The sequence below is a fragment of the Azolla caroliniana genome, unplaced genomic scaffold, assembly GCF_043228905.1.
Source record: "Azolla caroliniana isolate FFs.n. ecotype wild unplaced genomic scaffold, voAzoCaro1.0.p SCAF_10, whole genome shotgun sequence".
NCBI lineage: Eukaryota > Viridiplantae > Streptophyta > Polypodiopsida > Salviniales > Salviniaceae > Azolla > Azolla caroliniana.
Window position 1 is genome coordinate 16,520,501 of NW_028230445.1, and position 22,201 is coordinate 16,542,701.

The window sequence follows — 22,201 nt, forward strand, 5'->3', positions numbered from 1 at the left end:
AACATTTTTTTGAAAGTCTATAATTTAATAGCTTTAGAAGTTACATGTGCAATCAATCCATGCACAAGGATCCATACCTAAAAGCCATCCCAACATTGTAATGCAAAAGACACTATTGGCACCAAATAGTAAGGTACTAATCTAGTGCTTCAAATGAAAGGAGAAACTCATTATGAGATGGCTGAAAACGACTCAATGTGACACATATTGCAAGAACATACAGCAACTTAGTCAACTGCCCATTAATGAAGGCTGAATCGACTTGTTATAATCTCATATCTGTAAGCTAGGCCAGACGGTCAAATCTCAACCATATTCTGACCAACCTGCAGTTGGTTGAAATACAAATTTTCAGTCCATATAGGAATGCAAGCAAAACCGGCCAATTTCAAGCCCTTTTAAAACATTTGTCACTCAGAATTCATATTTACCATGCAAATTTACAAGCTTACAGGGTGATAGGCAGAAATATTGATGCATAATTCTCCCTCCCCATTCATCTTATTTCTCATTACCAAACGCTGTAGATGTGGAAAAATATATACAGTCAGCCTCTCCCTAAAAAGAATCTCTCAATTTGAGACTTCAAGCACCAACGGTTACCAGTATTTATTTCTCATTGTATATGTACAAATATAGACGTTTGGAGAGCTTTCCCAACTTCTTCTCCGAAAGGCCAAATGTTCTTACATACAATGGTGTGAATAGGATCTTCTCAAGAGCTAAATTGAAGAGCTTCTTCCACACAATCAGAAAGCTCAAACTGAGAGCGTGAACGTATGAATTGCATTAAAAATTATAGACATTAAAGTGGTACCCACCATAGGACTGAAATGTATATACAACCAAGGGGAAGGGAGGCCATGTTTACTCAAAAGTGTAGTAAGTATATATATAGACTTCCAAGCTTTCGAAGATTGTAAGTTTAGCTTCTATCCATATCAACTACTACTGCATTGTTTGACATGGTAGTAGATGGCATGTCAGTAGTGCTTATGTCATGTAAGTCATTCACATTGGTTGAATGACCTTGATTTTGAGTAACTCTCTCAACCCACGTCATATTTCCATCTCTTGGTTCAGAGCCATAACCAATCTCTTCATTCATGAATAGTGGGGTCCGACATAATGGACACGTTACATTCGTCGACAACCATTTATCTATGCAATGCACATGAAAATAATGATTGCATGTCGGAAGTTTCTTTATCTTCTCGTCCAGTTGATAATCACCAAGGCACACTGCACACCTACATAAATACACTACATTTTGTCAGAAATGGATTAAAAAGTCCAACTAGGTATTTACCACTAGTTTAATGCTGCAAATTTCCAAAATAGAAAAACTTAAAAGAGATAAGCAAAGGCCAGTGCACAACTACAGACAATGTTTCGTCTCAAAGAGCGATTACAGTGGGGAATAAAGAGTGTTCACCACTTGGTAAGACTTGTGAAAAAACTTGACAATTACTGAATTTAAAACTTCGCAAAAAAATGTGCAATGCTCATCTACACAAATGCATTGTCTAAAGAGGCTACAAAGAAGGGATAAAGAGGTGACCAGGAATTTGCTACTTGTGAAGACCACAAAACACTTACAATTTCCAAATGGCAAAAGAGATTGGCAAAAATAACCTTGCTCCAGAAATTAACACCACAATGCACATCCACATAAGAAAAAGGAGGATCTCAAGGGCACTTGCATGAGAGAGAGAGAGAGAGAGAGAGAGAGAGAGAGAGAGAGAGAGAGAGAGAGAGAGAGAGAGAGAGAGAGAGAGAGTTTTACTAGATATTTACTAGTTGAATACTTCTAGATGATAAGATAGGCACACTATACATCTATATACAATGCATGTGTACAGGTACTACTTTCAGGGAGTGATAAAGAGGTGGGACTTGATCACATATGAAACTAGCAAATATTTCCGATACCCAAATAGAAAAACTTAAAAGAGATAAGAAAAATGACCTTCCTCTACATTGGAAAACAACACTTGCAAGATTATTAAAACGTAAAAACACTTACTATTACTCAATAATTATCCTCCCTCTACACTTACAGAGATCCTTGAAAGCTCGAAGAAACTTCATCGTTGTAAGGCACGACAGGCAGGCTTTCCATAAATGATTTGCTGAGGCCACACTCTCGTGGTGGCACCGGTGTCTGAAGAGGGGATAAGAACACTGGTTTAGGAAGGAATTCACAGCCAAATTTCATTAAAAAAAACTTGAAGCACGAATTAAGATGCAAAGTTAAAAATACAGATGGGTAAAAGAAACAAAAAAATGGAGGAAAGATAGGAATGCGGTCTTATCACAGCCACTAGGTTTCCCACAACGGATTGTAGGTAAGCATCCAAAATCAAAACAAAATTGGATAATTGAAATGAAAATGTTATCGGTAATAAAACTCGACGTAATTGAAATAAACATGGGCTTATGAGAGTAGGAATAAACCAATAAATTTGCTCTGCCTGTTGTGTCTTTCAACAGGACCAAGCGAGATAAAATACCCTGTGCTTTGAGAGAAAGAACATCAGGAGAAAGAAAACATAAAAACTAAAAAGAAGATACATTCACATTCTTCTCCTTGTTTGTTTTTGTTCTAGTTTCCTCTCTTCTATAGTTCTTTGAGTTTCACCAATCAACTAGAGATTACACCTTAAAATGTATGTCTCTGTTTAGGTCAAATTTGAGGGCAGGTCCGAGCTCATGCACGCGGATCCAACATGGGTTGGGCTTATATCTCAATTTTATTATGATCTTGATGATACGGTGTTTAAATCACTAATCCACAGAGTATCAATACAATCTATGATGGGGACAGCATGTCTAGAGAGAAAGGGTATTTAGTTACTTCTTACCATGGCAAAGGATTGCTGGTGGTGTCGCATCAATTGAGGTTGAGGTCGAAGACGAGCGCCGGATTGTTGAGTGCGCCTTCGGAAGCAGAGCATGCACAGGAGGGTGAGCAAGACAAGGGCAAAGATGAGGGGGGTAGCGAAGATGGTGGCTCGGTAGAGCCGGAGCTGGAGGCTCAATTCGCACCTGGCCCCACCCATCATAACTCCGCCCTTTGGACAATCCTTACCATCTTCATTACTACTGCTACTGCTATTGTTGTTAGGGTTTCCCCCCAACATCTTTTCCTTTCTGTTCCAGAAGCCAATAATGCCTTTGCCCTTTGGGTTTTTTTTTCCTCTGTTTTTCCTCTCTGCTGTTCTTAGAAGACTATAATCCCTTTTTGGGCCTTTGGTTTCTTTTCTTTTCGCTCTCTCTGCTTTCTTCCTCTCTTTGCTTTTGCCTAGCTTTTTTCTTTCCTCCTCTCTTTGCTTTTGCCTATTTGTTTTTTGCCTTGCTTTTTTGTTCTTGCTTTCCTCCTCTTGCTTTTGCCTCTCTTCTTTCTTCCTCCTCTTTTTCTCTGCTTCCCTTATACTTCCTTCCTTCCTTCTCTTTCTTCTATCGGTGTCTTTGTAACAGCTCCTGATGTCTTCAAGCTTCCATTTCTTTTTTGATTCTCTTCCGCGATGGTCTCTTTCTTCTGTGGGGTGTGGGTTTCAGAGGGTAGAGAGACACGAAGACACAGAAGCCCTTTGATTCATTCAAAACCCTAAAATGCACTCACCATTCATCACCACCATCATCATCCTCACAGAACCCACATACATTTCCTACCTTGCCTGCCCACTCCCGATTGATTCAATTCGATCGCGATTTGCAACATATTGGTATAGCAAAGGATTCTCGACCGATCGCAAACATATTGCTATGGCAAATGATTCTCGACCGATCGCAAACATATTGCTATGGCAAATGATTCTCGATCGATCGCAAACATATTGTTATCGCAAAGGATTCTCGATCGAATTGCTATGGCAAATGATTCTCGATCGATCGCAAACATATTGCTATAGCAAAGGATTGTCACTCAATCGCAAACATATTGTTATCGCAAAGGATTCTTGATCGATCGCAACATATTGTTAGCAAAGGATTCTCGATCAATCGCAACATATTGTTATAGCGAAGGATTCTTGATCTATTGCAAACATATTGTTATAGCAAATGATTCTCGAACATCGTGAGATAGAGACATACAATTGTGACTCCATCTCGATCGGCATAAATGTTTTAGAAAAGCCCATCGAGATTCATCGTGTGTCAACTTGAGACCGATTTCATCACAACAATGTCCATCAAGTATAGAACTCTCCAACATCGAGAGAGAGAGAGAGAGAGAGAGAGAGAGAGAGAGAGAGAGAGAGAGAGAGAGAGATTTGGAAGATGTGGTTGATAATGAATCTCAAAGGTTGTCGGATTTTGACGATGCCAAGAGATGGTTATGTATCCCCCCAAATTATGGATTTATTTGGGAGAAATTACATGATATACCATTGTTGCAAGGATTTTTGCCATTGAAAACCAATTTTGCACCTTGGGTAGATTGGCGGTTACAAGATGGTACACGCTTATTACAGATCACTGCAAATATATTGTATCATCATGCGATGACATCATTATCTTGGCTAATTTCCTAAAGCAACAAAGGTGTGGAATGTATATAAGTCAGATGCAAGGTGGTGGAAAATATTACAATGTGGTTGGCATTCTCATCTACCATTTCGTGCAAAGGTATTCATATGGAGAGTCATGATTGGTGGGCTCCCATTAGGTTCGGCCTTAAAGAGACGAGGACTAGGGTCTGGCACTTGTTTCTTTTGCACCGTTCCATTGGAGGATAGTACACATAGGTTCATTAAATGTCCTATAGCATGTACCATTTGGAAGTACTTATCAGACATTTGGCAAGCTTTAACCTGTTGTTGTTTCAGACCTCAACAATGGGTTTTTTCTCAATATGTTCAAAGTGGATCAAATGATGAGATGGAGATATTGTTCCAATTTTTACGTTATTGGGGTCTACAACACAATTGGAATATGCGTAATGCTTTCATGTTTGATAATAGACATGGGGTGAAAGCCTATATAAAGAAGCTTAAAGGTATTCTCATGTGGAATTTTTGGATGTTAGAGCATGTGGGGATCATTTCCTCAAATGCATATTCAGGTTTTTTAGTAGCATTACAGAATGTCCCTCTCCCTACATAGGCATATGATAGGTAGAGGAGACTAAGAAGTGTTGTAACTAAGTGGATTTTACATACAATTAATATAATTGTGTGCTTTTACCAAAAAAAAAAAAAAAACAAAGAGAGAGAGAGAGAGAGTGTGTGTCAACTTGCACCCATCACTCTATTGCCCATGAAAGAAAGGAAAAAGGATTGGGTGTCCACACTTTCGATCAAATCTTGACTGATGTCTCAGAAACCACATCTCGTGCTACATTTTAAGTGCTTTATGTGACGATTTTAAAACATTGTTGCGAGCTTGTTTCGTGTTGTGTAGTTTGGTTCCTTTCTTACTCTTGAGCCACTCAATATCCAAAACTTCGGGCTTTCCATGAGGATTAAGGATTTTAAGAGCATTACGTAATCGAAAATCTCTCTTTGTTTTACATCAAAAGCAAAAAAACTTCCCTTTCTAATCCACTTTCCTCCTCTATATCCTAATTTTATTGCATGTCAAACTAGGATTAGGAACATTTTCCTTTCATGTTCCATCACTATGATAAGAGTTACGACTTTCATATTCTCTTAATTTCTTGCATTTTCTTTTTCTGGCCATTTATGTATGACAACTGGACAGATAGGTTGTCCCAATGTCCCTACATTTTAGAAGTTGTTTATTGTGTATACTTATCATCATGGTGATAATTTGAATCTAATTTGAAATGTAGTGATAAGGTGAAAGATTTCTATTTTGTGTGTATGTGGTTCAGTTGGTCTTCGAAATAAATGTACCATGGGGAGTTTACTCGGCCTACGTAATTCCAATGTTGTGTGTATGTTGTGTTTAGTTGACCTTTTAACCGCATGTACCATAGGAAATTTACTGAGGTGTAGGTAATCTCTATCCCCAAACCATGATAAAGTTCTTCCCGTAGTACACTTAAGAGATAATTTCATTGTGATTTGGGTATGCAAAATTATTTCCATGCCACACTGAGTTTGTGAATTTGCTTTTTGCAACCTAATACATAATCTACTTAATAAAAAGGTTAAACATATGATTGTTGAACTATAAGATTTTATGTTTTTTAGGAACCATTCACTTTATGAGATTATCTAGTAGTCTCCATATTATGGAGTTGTATTATCTTTGTTATCATTGCCTAGTGCCATGAGTAAATAAATGGAAGTGTGTCTCTTGTTATTGGTGGGATGATGATCAATCGTATGGGTGGCTTGAGTGCTTAGATGTTTTCAATTATATTGAATCAAGAATGAGAAGGGAGGAATTGTGGCTTCAGTGCTTAGATGTTTTCAATTATATTGAATCAAGAATGAGAAGGGAGGAATTGTTTTGGTCGTGGGTTATAACTTCTTCTTCTTCTTCTTTTCCTTATTTTTTTATACTACTTTAGTATTTTTTTATCTTTGGCTCGCCCGAAGGCTACAACTCACACGAAGTCATGTTTTATTAGCAGTACATAGTCCATCAAGGGGTGTACCGAATGGTACGAGTGAGATACATGCACAGGATGACCTCTAGGATATGATGAGACTCGCACCACGTTCCATCATGCAACTTGTAGACAGGCTACATTTTACCTTCTTCATCGTCGAAACTGTCATTGTTGTCACCGTCACCATCTTCGTCGTCGTCACTTACGGGCACAAACCGCCCTTTACTGTCACCATTTTGCGTCGTCGCCACTATCTTCGTCGTCGTCACTTATGGGCACAAACCACCCTTTTTAGGTACCACATGTATGTTGGTGTGGGGAGACTCGAACTATCGATACATTCTTGGAAGAAATGTAACCTCATTTAGATTATTAACACCAAATTTCCTAAAACAATGCATTTGTTTGTCACAAAGGAAAGTTGACAAAACAACTTAGAATGGTCTCATATGCACACCTCCCGCAATTAACTCAAGCTAAAGAAAATTTGGGAATTCCTTCTCACTCCTCTCTTGTCAAAGCTATCTATTATTCAACACCTCAAACATTTCCTCTAAGGGTGAGAATTATGAAGAGTAATATTCAATTCCTTACAATATATGTGAAATTCCTACAAACATTTCATCCAAGGGGTGATAGAGCTATACAAAGTTATTGACTTACCATAGTGCCCAATTGGAATAGTTTTTCTAGTCATCATTAATAAAATTGAATCCATTTCCTCAATTAATGAAGAGAAAATCAATGCTTGTGAAGCATTTTTTACTACATCTAAACACTAGGGAATGTAAACAAGAATGGTAAACTATAAACAGGCACAATAAATGGGTATCAAATTTCCAACGGAAACTTATACATAATAGAATTATGTAATAGTGGCAAAAAATATCTTAATTAATGAAGAGATGCAATATTGTTTTAGAATTTTTGCATCGAATGCTAGTAATTCTTCGTTTTGTGAACGAGTTCCTTTTGGGGATTTTTTTATAGGGAACATAGTCTCAACGATCCTGAAGCAGATTGTGGTTGGGCTAACCAACATCCCAAGGACAAGGTTCGAAACAAGACACTATTTGAAACGACGTTCAAAGAAGAAACTCTTGAAATATGACAAGTTCATTCATTCATGTTTGAACGTCTGAAAAATGTATCTTGTTAAAAACCTTATAGGCGAGAAAAAAAACTCCCAAGACAAAGCTCACAGAAATAAACTAACACCATCACTTGGATACTTCTACATAGAAGATTTGAATAGAACACTTGGAAGTTTAGATGAATTATGATACCAAAAATGCAAGTATGAAGGCTACAAATCAGTCAAATAATTTTGATGTGAAAGCTGTACTGTTGGAAGATAGATCCTAAACATGGTTAATATATTATACTGTATTAACAAGAATTTGTAGTGTAAGTTATGTGCAAAACTCATTGTTGTATTGCAATGTATAGAGATGTTGCACCAGTACACTCATAACTTACTTTTCCTCTATCCTACTAGTAAAGCAAGAATAAGTTGCCCAATTAGGAAACATACACAGGTAAACAACCCAGAATTGTAAGTGTGCTTGTGATGACACTAAGTTCGAACGACTGAAACAATGGACATGAAAAACATAATCATTACAAAATTCATGGCGACCCCCAAGCTTTCCTCTGTATGAGTAAATGGTCTTTTTAAATGAAACAAAGCAGTGAGGCTGCTTTAGCCTCTCCTTTCTCTTCTTGGAAGCCCCATTCTAGCTTTGGCATACCTGTCATATTGTCAATGGTCACGGTTTGAAATCAAAACCTCGCATTCATTAATTTCTAAGAAGAATTCAGTATGAGATGACTATAATAAATATCAGGAGGGAAAAGTAAATATACTCTAATCGCATCCCTCCACGGTCTGAAGAAGGTAGCATGTAATTTTGTAGCTGTGACAACGCTTGAGTTGAGCAAGCTTCGTCCTAGAGAACAAGCATAACATAAAGATTGTCAGCAAAGATAACATTTAAGTGAGTATTAGTTTGCATGTATACATAAAGCACACACATTCCCATTAGATGTTTAATTTTAAAAGAAGCCCTATATTGTAGGCAAAAAACACGTACTTGCACATTGAGACAAAAACGAGAAAATATTCCCATCAAATGCTCTCTTATTCTTATAATTAAGAGAATGGAGAAAACATGAAAAAATGCCTCCATAACTCGTTGAATATTTACCAGGATCTGTTTTCATAAATCACTAGAATAGCCCCATAATAAAACAGTTATTACTACATTAGAATATTGTAGTAATGTTTTTCGAGCTTATGAGTTTTGTAGTAAACTTGTGTACAATATATAGCAGTATTATAGAAATTTTTGAAACCTTAGGGATCTCCTGGCAAACATTCAGCAAGTTATAAGGTATTTTTGGTGTTTTGCTCTAAGAGAATCCAACGAATTAAAAAAAAACATTTCATTACAGCAAAGTCAACAAATGCAACAGGTAGCCCAGCCTTTGTTTGCATCTTTAGCTTAATAAATCCTGGAAAGCTGCCAATGTGAAAAATATGCCACTCATATCAAAAGATAATCTAAAATAGGCAAAGTTTAACCTGGCGTTCCAGGTAAAAAAATGTGGACTAGTTTGTAATAATACTTACCTCGAAAGCACATGATACATTTCAGCTTCAGTACAACTAAGGCCAAGATTTGCAATAAAGAGTGTTGAGCATGGTGGGTTACTCCCCGGAGATGGAAGAGGTGCAGGTGGCAAAAGGGAGGAACCCTAAAATTCCAAATGGAAGGTCATGCCCACTTAAACAATATATTTTTTCTAGACCAGAATTAAAAAATAATAATAACCAAAATGACCCTTCATTATTTTGGCATGATTCCCAAAATGCTACTCTTCAGTTTCAGTTAAATCCTAAAATGCCACATATTTTGAGATACATATAGCCTTCCCATGCTTAAATTACTAATATAACGCAAACAACAACAATAATATCTACTACCAAGATTAGTATACCAACTTGTTTTTTGCTTTAAATTCCTATTTATCTTTGCAGGTTTTCTTCCATCTGAATAATCCAATTGTTATTGTAATATGATTCTTATTGATAGTTTAATCTCTATGAATCTCAAATATGTGGCATTTTGCGAAAATTAGACAGAATTTATACCAAACTGAAGTGGTACTATGGAATTTGCCAAAGCAAACAACACTTATAAAGATAAGAAGATTCTTTCACATACCATCATCATGCTGGAGATGTTGTCATGAACACTGTATGGAGGAGGCACACTGCTACATATACATGAAGAGAGTATATTAGAATTTAGAACCCAAAGATGCATGTGGAAATTAAATTTGTGTCTTTGCTTCATGTGCTTAGACCATCATCTTTTCCTTAAGATTTCGGAAAGTGGCGTTTAATAGTAAAATTACTCAAAATCTTTGTTTGCTTGTTCGACTTCCAAACAGTGAAACAACAAGCAAAAAGAACCCTTCTTCAGGAAGTGTGCATTAACCTCTGTGTGGGTGGATAACCACTCAAGTCGTTGTAAACGGAGTGCCCATATCCAGACAAGTGCATAGTGCCGCCAACCCCTGTGAGTGTGCAATGTGCCAATATGTGAATTGTTCCTAATCAATTCGAATGAAGAAAAACAAAACACATCTTTTTCAAGATATTTTTATCTTTTAAATCGGCTTTTAGCTATACACTTGCACGAAGTTGTAGGGAATCTCCAACTAGAAGAACAATTGCAAGCAAGATTGTGCATATATTGCAGTGTGCACACCAACATACCATGATCTCCAACCGAATGTGACAGTCCCTTTGGTCCTCTAGATTTCTTTTCCATTGAAAAAAATGCTCCCTCGTCTATTGTGATAAAGAACACATTATTAGAAATCCTTGCATAATGCAAACTTCAACAAAAAAAAAATCTTCCCGATCTAAATACATTACCAGTTTTCTTATTTTAGGTCTCACATTCAATGATATTGACATTATTTGGCTTACTTATTTTCATAAAGAAAGCTTTAAAGAGTTTGATGCATCTAAAATTTCAGTGCAGCTGTCTAAATGTTCTTTTATTTTCTGTATCCTTTCATAATACTGAGCACAAATCATGGCAAGCATTACCTCCTCTGTGACGCTTTGCTCTCGAATTTGCCCTAGCAAGCTCTATGTGTAGGGTTGTTGATAAGTCGGGATCAAATTTTGTCTCCTGACATCATGGAATAGTATATTATAGCTCTTTCAATTAACTTCATTTATCACTAGTTTAAGATGGAAATGCATAGCCATCACTCACATTTAAGGCATCCTTAGCAGTTAATGCTGATTGTTGGTCTTCGAAAACTGCAAATGCAACAATCTGCAATGACAAGTTCCACAAAGATTTGGATATCTTATCGCTGTACACTATAGAAACAAAAAATGTAATGCCAAAACTACACCATAAAATTCTTGAGGTTGCTCCTGAGACAGTAGAGATCTACTTTTTTCGAAAGGGCAGAAATTTAGGCCATCAAACGTCTATTTCTCTATATAATTGACATGGTATGGCTGTAATAGGACATTTGGCCTTTCCATATATGCTTATTTCTCTCTCTTATTCATATGATATGGTCGTTACTTTGGTATCCTTGGGTAATCGTCTTCTTGCAGAAGTTTATATGACCTCTCACTCTCACTCTCACTCTCACTCTCTCTCTCTCTGAGTACCTGGTAACCACGTCCTGTGTACTTGAGCTGACATGACTCATAGCCACTGTAGCTCCGGAAAAGGTTGTAGATCTCGCGTTCCTTCACATCATCAGGAAGACCGGAGATGAACAGTGTCCTCACCTCATCTTTTGAGATCGAGTCCTGCTGCTGCTGTTCTCCCATCGTTTCTCCGTTCCTCTGCCCGTCTTCCTCTCCGTCTTCGTCTTCCTCTCTGTCTGCCTTCCTTCCTCCTCTCTCTGTCTCCGTCTCCGTCTCCGTCTCTGTCTCTGTCTCTGTCTCCGTCTTCGCTGTGTTTCTGTTTCTGTTTCTGTTTCTTCGTTTCTTCGTTTCTTTGTTTCTTTTCCTGAATCTCTGTGTGTTTCTTTTGTTCCCTTCTTTGTTCTTTTTGGGCAGTTTATCCAAATTACACCCATACCCCTCCTTGTCCTTGTACTACTCTCATCTTTCATAAATCCCAAAAAATGCCCTCCTCCACCAATGTCAAACATTTCCATGTGTCTTTATTATTTTAAGTGACCCACCCCACCTTCCATGTAATTGTGAATACATGTCAATGATAGAGAGAGAGAGAGAGAGAGAGAGAGAGAGAGAAGAGAGAGAACTCCGCAAGGTCACATATCATCATATTTGCCATTTGAATTGGTGTGTAGGGTGGCATTGAGTTTGGTGTCGTAGTTTTCTTTAGATCCCTAGATAGAAGGGGTTCTATAGTTTGTTGTAAGTTAGTCATGGTGGTGTTTTTTCTTTGGTAATGAAAGCCATTATTTACGACAAAAAAGAGAAAGAGAGAGCAAGAGGTCATGGGTTCAACCCCTACGTTCCACAGCTTTAAGTGACCCTCCCCACCTTCCATGTAATTGTGTATATATATATATATATATATATATAGAGAGAGAGAGAGAGAGAGAGAGAGAGAGAGAGCAAGAGGTCATGGGTTCAACCCCTACGTTCCACAGCGGCATGTAGTGAATTAAGAGATATGTATGAAGTAACAAAGAGGTGAGAAAATTGGGTTTCGAATCCAACATGTAGTGCTCGTAGTGTAACAACTTACCGTTGGGGTAAGCTAATTATGATACGAGAGAGAGAGAGAGAGAGAGAGTCTTCTAAGGCCAAATTTAGCCCATGAGACAATTGGTTTACAACAAAATGGGATAGTTACCCATTCATCAAAAGTAAAAATATAATAAAATAAAAATAGAGCTTAAGCTAAATAGTTCTAGTAAAATAACAAACATGTTCTGCAATGAAATGGCTTTATACTATGCCTAGTTTCCTCTCCATCCAAGTCTCTTGAAAAGTAACGGGAGGTCAAAGGGTTTCGATTTGGATGTGCCCCCCCATGGTCCCAATGTAGAAGGTACCCCAACCATAGCTTCTAGTTGGCGTAGCTCACATTCCCTTATCTTCTTAATCGTTTCTACTCCACGTCAAGTTGGTTTGAAGCCCAAAATCCAAGGGTGTTTGGTTGTTCTTTGCATTTTTGCTTCCTCAAGAGAGAGGCCGGGTAGCGTAAGTGTATCCACATTCATCGTCTACCCTTGTTCCTGAAAAATTACACTACTTGCAAGTTGATGAATATTAAAAGGGTTATGGTTAACACTTTGCAGCTTATTCTCCCTATGTTGTTTTAGCTCTAAGATATACCTACCTAGTTTCTTTATATCCGGGGTATCTAATAGTTTGGAGAGGGTGGGAGAGGGTCCTAATATGTCTTGGTATTCCACCCTTATCTCGGCATAGGTTGGGCACTTGCATGTAAAGTGATACTCATCCTCTATCTCTATGTGACATAATCTACATAGCCTTTCCTCTCTAGGGACTCTATTAGCCCGACCATTCTCAATCTCAAGTTGGTGAGATGATATCCTAAGTTGTCCAATGGCCACCCTTAGTGCATTTGATAAGAATGTATCTAGATATCTTGGTCGTGTAATAAAACCTAACTTAGAGAAGTGCAAGAAGTGTTCCTTATAGTACAACATTTTAGATGGGAGTGGCTCTCATGGGTTGATCCATGTATATCGGGTGTAAGTTTGCCATATTTCTTGGCGTATTACTTTATCACGGTCTTCACGAGATATTAAAATTTGATCAATCCCATGGTTGTACTTAAGGAGAGGTAGGTTATTAATGTCTATGCCATTTGCAAGTAACCAACTCACTACAATGTTATACCAAGAGCTCGTGTCTCCAGACACATATAGGGATCGGGATGCCTCAAAGGCTCGACAAGAGATTCTATCTTGTGGTTGGCTATGTATTTGATGAATAAAAACTACCACTTGGAAGAGTGTTTCGACGAGAGAGAGAGAGAGAGAGAGAGAGAGAGAGAGAGAGAGAGAGAGAGAGAGATAGAGATAGAGATAGAGATAGAGAGAGAGAGGGAGAGAGAGCCTACATCAAATGGATGATCTTACGGAAGGATTGGTGTATATTGTGGACTTTAAAAGGGTTCGATTGAAGACTCAACGGAGTCGTGGCTCCTCTCACCAAGGGGCAACATAACAAAAGGAAAGGAAAGGAATGACAGACAAGCACAATATGGGACCAAAAAATATCAACGTTTTCATGGACATGCAACTCTCAATGTTCAACAACTTTACTAATGAATATCACAATTGAGTGTATACATAGTGATTGTGTGTGTATGTTTGAGTGAGAGAGGGAAAGATTCAAAGTTACAAAGCATTAACAATTTTATAGCCTTTTAACATATGATCGTTGAGATGAAATCACAAAAGAAGAAGGATTTGATGGTTCAAAACTCATGCATGAGCTTCTTTTTATGCTCCAATATGTTGAAGATGTTTGATCCTTATATCATTTAAATGATATGCAACACTTACTTTATGTATTGGACACATTTTGTCAAATTAGTGGGCTAACTATTAATGTGGACAAAAACAAAAATGATGGTAATAAAGGCAATATAACCAAGACACTACCCGACCTTACATATAAGGGAGAACCAATACAAGTGGTGCAAAGATTCAAATACCTTGGTATTAACGTCTCATCGACAAATAGGTGGAATGTATGCAATGGGTTTCAACTTCAAACAAATTGGAATAATTAGTATATGTTCGAGAATAGAGAAAAATATGGAGTGAGATTGATGTTATTCAATGCTATGGTGGTCCAAATGTTGATTTATGGAGTAGAAGTGTGGAGTGCCACTATCTCACATAGTGCACAGAATGGAATAGAGAAAATCCAAAAAATGTTCTTACATAGACAATCGGGGGTAAAATCTTCAACGTCCTATTCTAAAACAAGTGCTTGACCACATAGAGGTACTAACCATGCATAGAGTGTACAAGTATATCAAAAAACTTAAGAATATGTTTGATCATACATTGTTGAAACAAGGTTTGGAACATAGAGTGCAAGGTACAAAAAACTAATGAGAACAAAATCCTCTCATTTGGATGAGTGCTTGACATAATGAGATGGAGTAAAAGATGTGGAGTAAAAGATCAATTGGAGCTCTCGGGTGATGTTATGAAGTATGTGATCATTGAGGTTAGATTACTCGAGTCACTAAGAATGACGTGGCAAGATACTAAAATGCCAAAATTGGAATATTACATTGCAAATATTAACCCCCAAGATTGGTTCCAATGCAAGGAAAAAATCATTGAGCATATTCAATGGCATGTCACTACCCCCATTAGCCTTGGCTCTCGGAGAGAGTCTTAACATGTCTTAAAACTCACTCGCATAAGTTAGGTGTTGAGGTAGTGACATGGCATCATCATGCAAACATGAAGGTATGTAAGGTATGCAAAGAAATCCAATGTCGTTACTTATCAAATCAAATTAATATAGGTTTGTGCTTCTTCTTTGAGGTTTACGAGTTCTTTTAAATATTTTAATCAACTCAATTGGCATGATAAATTGTTTTTTCAAAACAATCTACTATATATTCCTAATAGTCAATCTTGACTCCAAATCCTACATCACTACCATGATTTGCAAATGGTGGACATTTTGGAGTCTACAAGACTTTGGAATTAATTTCTTGAAGCTATTGGTGGTCAAAACTTCATAAATTTGTTGAGGATTGCATTCATAGTTAAATGCATGTTGTTTATCAAAGTGTCATCAACATCAACAATGTGAATTGCTCCAACCCTTACCATCTCTCGATGGTACATGGAAGTCTATCTCTTTGGATTTTATACAACTCTTCCACCCTCCAAAGGATGCCTTCTCAATCTCTTAAATCAATTCACTAAGATGACAAATGTTGTTCCATGCTTTTATACTTCATAGAGTTTGCTTACAATAATTATGTTCATTGTTCGACCAAATTCCTCCCTTACTTGCCAACACAAGATGCAACCCCATTGCACGATGCTTGAATGTCTAGAAATCTCGAAAAATCGTGTTGCAAAAGATCATCTACTTCAACTACAAGAGGTTGACACTACTCTTTCTCACTATTTACATGATGCTCAATCCACACAGAAAACATGTGTAGATCAAAATCATCTCGACTCATCACAAGAACAACCTAAGTTTTGAGTTGAAGATCATGTATGGCAAAGTAACAAAAAACCCACCCAACCTTCCAACAAGTTGGGTTATCAACATCTTGGTCCATATGTTATCAGTAACCAGATCAATGAAGTTGCATTTTACTCAGCTCTCCATATGCATATGCATCTTGATGTCGTATTCCATATATCAAATTTTTAATCTTATGCATCAAGTTCTATTCCAAATCTTATGGTTCCTCTTCCACCTCTTGTTAAGCTTTACCATTTTGGACTCCAAGATTGGGCGCAACAAATTATATAACTTGGTCGATTGCATGTTGGTTTATACACATAGTGATAAGATTTGGGAGTTGACTAAAAATCTTCCTAATGCTACAAAAATTGTAGCCGAATTTCATCATAGATATCCCAATAATCAAGGAGATTTGAACTCATAACGATTAAAAGCTCATAAGGAGAATTGAATCCATGATCTTCACTATATATATATATAACACATTTGCGTTCACAAGTGGAAGGATCGCGTATTCCACTTATAGATTCCTTTTATAATCTTGCGATTTTATGCAGTTTTCAGAAACTTGTTACACCAATATCACATGTTTTAAATAGCATATAAAATTTTGTTGATTTCTTGAGATTTAACAAGTATCAAAGTGATCATTTCTAAAATTGAATAGTTTTTCAATAAATGCTTAAACATTGACGGTCTGCAGATATGAAATGTCGTTAACTTAAAGAAAATCACAATGGTTAACTCAAGGCATAAGTTAAGATTAATGGTGTCACCATCTTAAGGAGATGTAGGTTCCAGAAGTGGAAGTGACGTCTATTGTTAGAGTTGAAAATGTGTTTAAGTATAAGAGGTAACACTATAATACTTAGTGTCATCTTCTATAAATTTACAACTCGTCAACATCCATAAATTCACAACTCAAGAAATGTAGACAATATTCATAAACAGTTTTGATAAATTCACAACTCCAAAAATGTAGACAATATTCATAAACTGTCAAACTTAGACGTTGTCGTGAAGATTTTCGGCAACGGTGTGAAAATCACGTGGAACGAGGAAAATAGAGAAGGTGCAATATGCACATGTATGGAAGGGGTGATGGTTAATGTGCACGTGTGATGTGTGTTTAGGTGATCATTACACACATATATATAATAAGCCTAACGCATACAATGAGGTGCAAGTAAAGGTTTTGAACCTTACACCTCCAAGATAGGAGACAATGTATGCAATCAATAATAATTAATAAGTTCTAGTTATCTCATTGGGAAGGTGTCTTCTATCTCAATTTTGAAGTCAAAGGTTCAAACCGGGAATAGGAATTCCCACCTCTATCTATCTATCAATTTATCTTTAATACTTCTCTCTTGTGCTAGTCCTCCTGCCGTTTCATTGCTTGCGCTAGTTCTTCCACGGTTCCGTTATCTTGAACAATCCCATCATCAATCCTCCATAACCACTAGCGGATAGAGGCCCGGTGCTTGTCCGCGCTTGTGACGCGCACATCACGACGTTTGGCACGTGTGTCATGCGCCACACGACATCTATTTGGTGAACCCGACGTGAAAAACACAAGATGGTAATGGAGGCATCACGAATGATGGATGCGGTCTTGGATGCTTATGAGGTGGGCCGAGACTGATAATGCTTCCATTTATAAGGAAGGCCATTGAAATGATGTTGCAGGATGATAAGGATAAAGCGATGGATTATCTCAAGTTGGCAAGGCAAGCCGAAAGATTATATCAAGAAGTTCTGGATTGGTATGAAGCAGTTATGACGTCCAGATTCGGACCTCAACCTTTTCATGGGCTTCTCAACAATGATGAAGATGAAGATGATCGAGATATTCGTGATTACTGTCATGAAGAGACATTCAACGAAGAATGTGGGCTTGTAAGAAAAGATCAAAATATTCAAGGATGCGGTTGTGAAGAGAGACACGACGAAGAACATGGGCTTGACAAGAGACATGGATATGTTCACAGTGATCGTGAAGAGGCATTCAATGAAGAAGAAGGTTTTGAAGAGAGAGATCGACATCGACATGCCTATGGTCGTTACGAGGATCATTGCAACCTCGACAAAGGAGAAACATGTGACAAAGAACGCGATCTTGAAGGGAGAGATTATGATTGTCATCATGAAGATCATTGCAAACGCAAGAGAAGAGAGATATGCACTGAAGAAGGATGTGATCACAAAGAGACATGGAACGAAGAACATACATTCGAGGGGAAAGACCAAGATACTCAAGGATGTAGTCGTGAAGAGACATGTGATGAAGAACGTGGGCTCAAGGGGAAACACCAAGATACTCGGGGATGCAATCGTGAAGAGACATCAGACAAAGAACATGGGCTTGAAGAGAAAGATCAAGATCTACACGATTATGACAAAGACAAAGATCATTACAAACTCACAAAGAGTGCTCAAGATCTACAAAGTTATGATCGTGACAAAGATTACTATAAACACAAGAGGAGAAATCAATGTTGAGCTCTTCATGGTTGTGCTAATGAAAAAGCACTCAACGGAAGCCATGATGGTGAGAAAGGTTGGGATTGAAACTCTCATGGTTTAAATTTTGATGACAAGTATGATAGGTTTAATAAGAGCCACAAACAAGAGAAGGAGTTAGAAAAAGACGAAAACTTTACATTTAAATGTGATGACGGTGATGATAGAAATGAAACACACGATTTAGGGCTTGATGATAGTGAGGGAGAATGCATTATTGATGGTGAGAGTGAGTGCCATGAGAAGAATGAGGGTTGTGATGATAGAAAGTTCTGCACTTTCTTTGGATATGGTTATGATAGGGGTAATGATGAGGGTGAGAGTGACGAAGAGAAATCATGTATTTTAGGTTGCCTTGGTTTTCTTCGTGATAAATTTTATAAGAGTTTCACTAGATTAAATGGTGACATTCATGAGGATATCCATTATGAAAATAGAATAGGTACTTGTGATGATGAGGATGTTCTACAAAAATATGTCCATGTGGATGTGGGGTTACATAATGATCACACGGGTATAAGCAAGGAAAATCTAGGAAATGTTATCTGGGATGTGTATAATGATGATGTTGATGTTGTGAGCATGTATGGGAAGGATGGGATTAAGGTTGATAATATTGAGGATAATCTAGAAAATGCTATGATGGTTTGGGATATGTATAACGATAATGTTGGTGTTGTGAGTGTGTTTGGGAAGGATAATTTTAGGGTAGATGATATTGAATATGATGCTTATCTTGTAAAAAAAGATTTGGTGATCAAAGATGTCGTTAACTCAAAGGATTATTATAATGACGATGTAACATTGAGGTTGTTATCGAAGAAGATGAGGTTGTGGTAAAATGGATGGTTATTACTTGTAAAGAAGAAAGGAAAGAAGTGATTATAAAGACAACACACAGGAAGGAAGGAAAAGATGCATCAAGATGGTGGGATGTTCAACTAAATAGAGGAGGTTATATTGCCAACATTTCTATCTCCCATCTCAAAGAAAAGGATTGGCTAATTAGAAGAAGCACCCGGTTTTTAGATTCGTTTTGAGAAGACACATCGTCAACACCCCAAGAAGATCGAAGAAGAAGGTTGGGTATTGGTCTGCAACAATAGCTTTGACAACCAACATAAGACGACAAGAAAGTTTGTAAGAAGGTGGTTCGGATCATATGTGGAGCTAGACGGATCAAGACTGGCCATACCAATTGCGGGAAAAAGACTAAAGATCTTCAAGAAAAGACAAGGTGAGGGTCCCAAACTCGATGATCTCAACAATGAAGATAGTAAGGCAAAACCCACAAACGTGAGCGAGGTCAATGAGGACGTGGAGGAATCTCACACCGTAGCCGAAATCTCACATTCTCTTCTTGGCACGTACCGGAGGACGTGCGGTTTGGTGGGGGTGGATGTCGTGAAGATTTTCGGCAACGGTGTGAAAATCACGTGGAACAAGGAAAATAGAGAAGGTACAATATGCAAATGTATGGAAGGGGTGATGGTTAATGTGCATGTGTGATGTGTGTTTAGGTGATCATTACACATATATATATAATAAGCCTAACGCATACAATGAGGTGCAAGTAAAGGTTTTGAACCTTACACCTCCAAGATAGGAGACAATGTATGCAATCAATAATAATTAATCAGTTCTAGTTATCTTGCTGGCAAGGTGTCTTCTATCTCAAATTTGAAGTCAAAGGTTCAAACCGAGAATAGGAATTCCCACCTGTATCTATCTATCAATTTATCTTTAATACTTCTCGCTTGCGCTAGTCCTCCCGCCATTTCGTTCCTTGCGCTAGTCCTTCCACGGTTCCGTTATCTTGAACGATCCCATCATCAATCCTCCATAACCACTAGCGGATAGAGGCTCGGTGCCTGTCCGCGCTTGTGACACACACATCACGACGTTTGGCACGTGTGTCATGCACCACACGACAACGTGAACATTAATATATCAATTTGAACATATCACATAGGGTAGAAGCACGCTACGGTGTACCAGAAAAGTACTGTTTTTGGCCACAAAAATTGTCAGTACTTTTAGTACTGTTAGTATGAATAATTCAAAAAAAAAAAATCAGAGAAAAAGAAAATCGATTTTGGAGAGTGGGGTGACTGTAGTACAAGTGTCATTTATTGTAGAAGGAGTGGGGGGAACAGGTGAGGAGATGTTCATTCCATTTTGGGGGCTATTTTCCCCTCACGTCGATTTTGGCGCTTCCCCTCACGTCGTTTTGGCGGTTCCCCTCATACTCCTCTTCCTCTATCCCTCTGAGCTTTTCATCACAGATCCATGTTCAGTTTCTGATTTCCTCCAATCTAAATCTCAGACATCCATGTCTGTTTTGAGCGTTTAAGTTGAGGATTTCTGATTTTTTTAGGGTTTCTGTTTTTGTTAGGGTTTAGGTCGAGGTACAGAGACTGTTGGTAGCAGCCAATAGTGACTTCTTCGACAACGACTTTCTTACATCCATCCATTGAAGTTGGTGTCGTGGTGATTTGTGGCTTTTTCCACCAAATCGAGGCGGCATTGGAGGTTCCTTCCGCCAAATCGAGGCGGCATATCCAACGCTCCGTCCACCATTGGAGGTTCCTTCCACCAAATCGAGGCGGCATATCCAACGCCCCCTCCATCCATTCGAGGTTCCTTCCATCCGTTTTTTTTATTTTCAGTACTAAAATGTTACATTTCTTCATATTTCAGTACAAAAATTTTAGAACTGACAATTGTCATATTTGATATGTAATTCTAATGTTTGAAACGAAATATCTTTCACTTTGCAGGCCACATTTAAAAACATTTGATTTGGTGTCGTGGTGATTTGTGGCTTTTTCCACCAAATCGAGGCGGCATTGGAGGTTCCTTCCACCAAATCGAGGCGGCATATCCAACGCTCCGTCCACCATTGGAGGTTCCTTTCACCAAACCGTTTTTTTTATTTTCAGTACTAAAATGTTACATTTCTTCATATTTCAGTACAAAAATTTTAGAACTGACAATTGTCATATTTGATATGTAATTCTAATGTTTGAAACGAAATATCTTTCACTTTGCAGGCCACATTTAAAAACATTTGATTGTGTTTTCTTGGTTGAGTCTATATAACATTAACTACTTTTGCAAGCCACTTAATTTTTGCGGATAAATCTAGTGACCGAATGGGGGTTCCTAACGAGAGTGAGTTGTCAAGTAACTCATGCATATCTGAAAGGACTAAGAGACGAGTGGTTCTTCACATAGTCCGTTATTTGGTAGAAATAACAAAGAGATTTAGTGAAGAGGATCGTAGGGATATTATCTGTAGAGTGTTACACCATCAAAGTTTGAATGAAGACATGGAGAGAATAAAATTTAGGGACCAATGTGTTTCAGAAGAGATTGTAGAGTCTATGAAGTCATCCCTAGACTTAGTGAAAGGTGTAGAGAGCTTAGACAAACTTGCTGCAAAGAGGGCAGCCCTACACATGGTTGTGAACGGTGCGAGAGGAAAAAAATATAGTGATACTAAAGTTGCCTTAGCCCTGGGTATTCAAAGAAGGAACTTGAGGAAACATCGCCAAAATATACACTCAAACAAATTCAAGTGGATGGGGTTGGGACGTAGACGACGATGTGATGCCTTATCTCAAGAGGTTATTGAGAAAGTGGATTCATTTTGGGCCAAAAATACGCGTGTCTCACCAAATAAGAAGGACGTGTGTAGACAACGAATAAGTCAGGGTAAGTACCAGATTCACCCTAGACACTTCTTGGAGATGACAGAGGTATTCCATTTTTTTATATCATTTCACATTCCATAACTTTGTGTTTTGACCAACTGTATATTAATGTTTGCTATATATATTGGTTGATGTAGGCTGAATTGTACATGAACTTTAAAGATCAACATCCAAGCTTGACTGTTGGATTCCGCAAGTTCCAAGGTT

At 37.9% G+C, this 22,201-nt stretch overlaps 2 protein-coding genes across 2 annotated transcripts; both read right to left on the reverse strand.

The window, feature by feature from the left end:
* Nucleotides 1–593: 593 nt before the first annotated feature.
* On the reverse strand, nucleotides 594–3,668 carry LOC147859215 (uncharacterized). Its single transcript, XM_087325634.1, has 5 exons — nucleotides 3,626–3,668; nucleotides 2,865–3,541; nucleotides 2,458–2,514; nucleotides 2,061–2,164; nucleotides 594–1,250 (listed from the first exon to the last, which is right to left on the reverse strand). Exons 1-5 carry the CDS (start codon nucleotides 3,666–3,668, stop codon nucleotides 926–928), a joined length of 1,206 nt encoding a protein of 401 aa, XP_087181760.1. The 3' UTR covers nucleotides 594–925.
* A 4,180-nt stretch (nucleotides 3,669–7,848) lies between these two features.
* LOC147859216 (U1 small nuclear ribonucleoprotein A-like) lies at nucleotides 7,849–11,508 on the reverse strand. The gene is made up of 10 exons (XM_087325355.1): nucleotides 11,235–11,508; nucleotides 10,822–10,884; nucleotides 10,650–10,734; nucleotides 10,311–10,385; nucleotides 10,030–10,108; nucleotides 9,754–9,802; nucleotides 9,159–9,283; nucleotides 8,979–9,048; nucleotides 8,393–8,475; nucleotides 7,849–8,277 (listed from the first exon to the last, which is right to left on the reverse strand). Exons 1-10 carry the CDS (start codon nucleotides 11,397–11,399, stop codon nucleotides 8,229–8,231), a joined length of 843 nt encoding a protein of 280 aa, XP_087181481.1. The 5' UTR covers nucleotides 11,400–11,508; the 3' UTR covers nucleotides 7,849–8,228.
* Nucleotides 11,509–22,201: the final 10,693 nt, after the last annotated feature.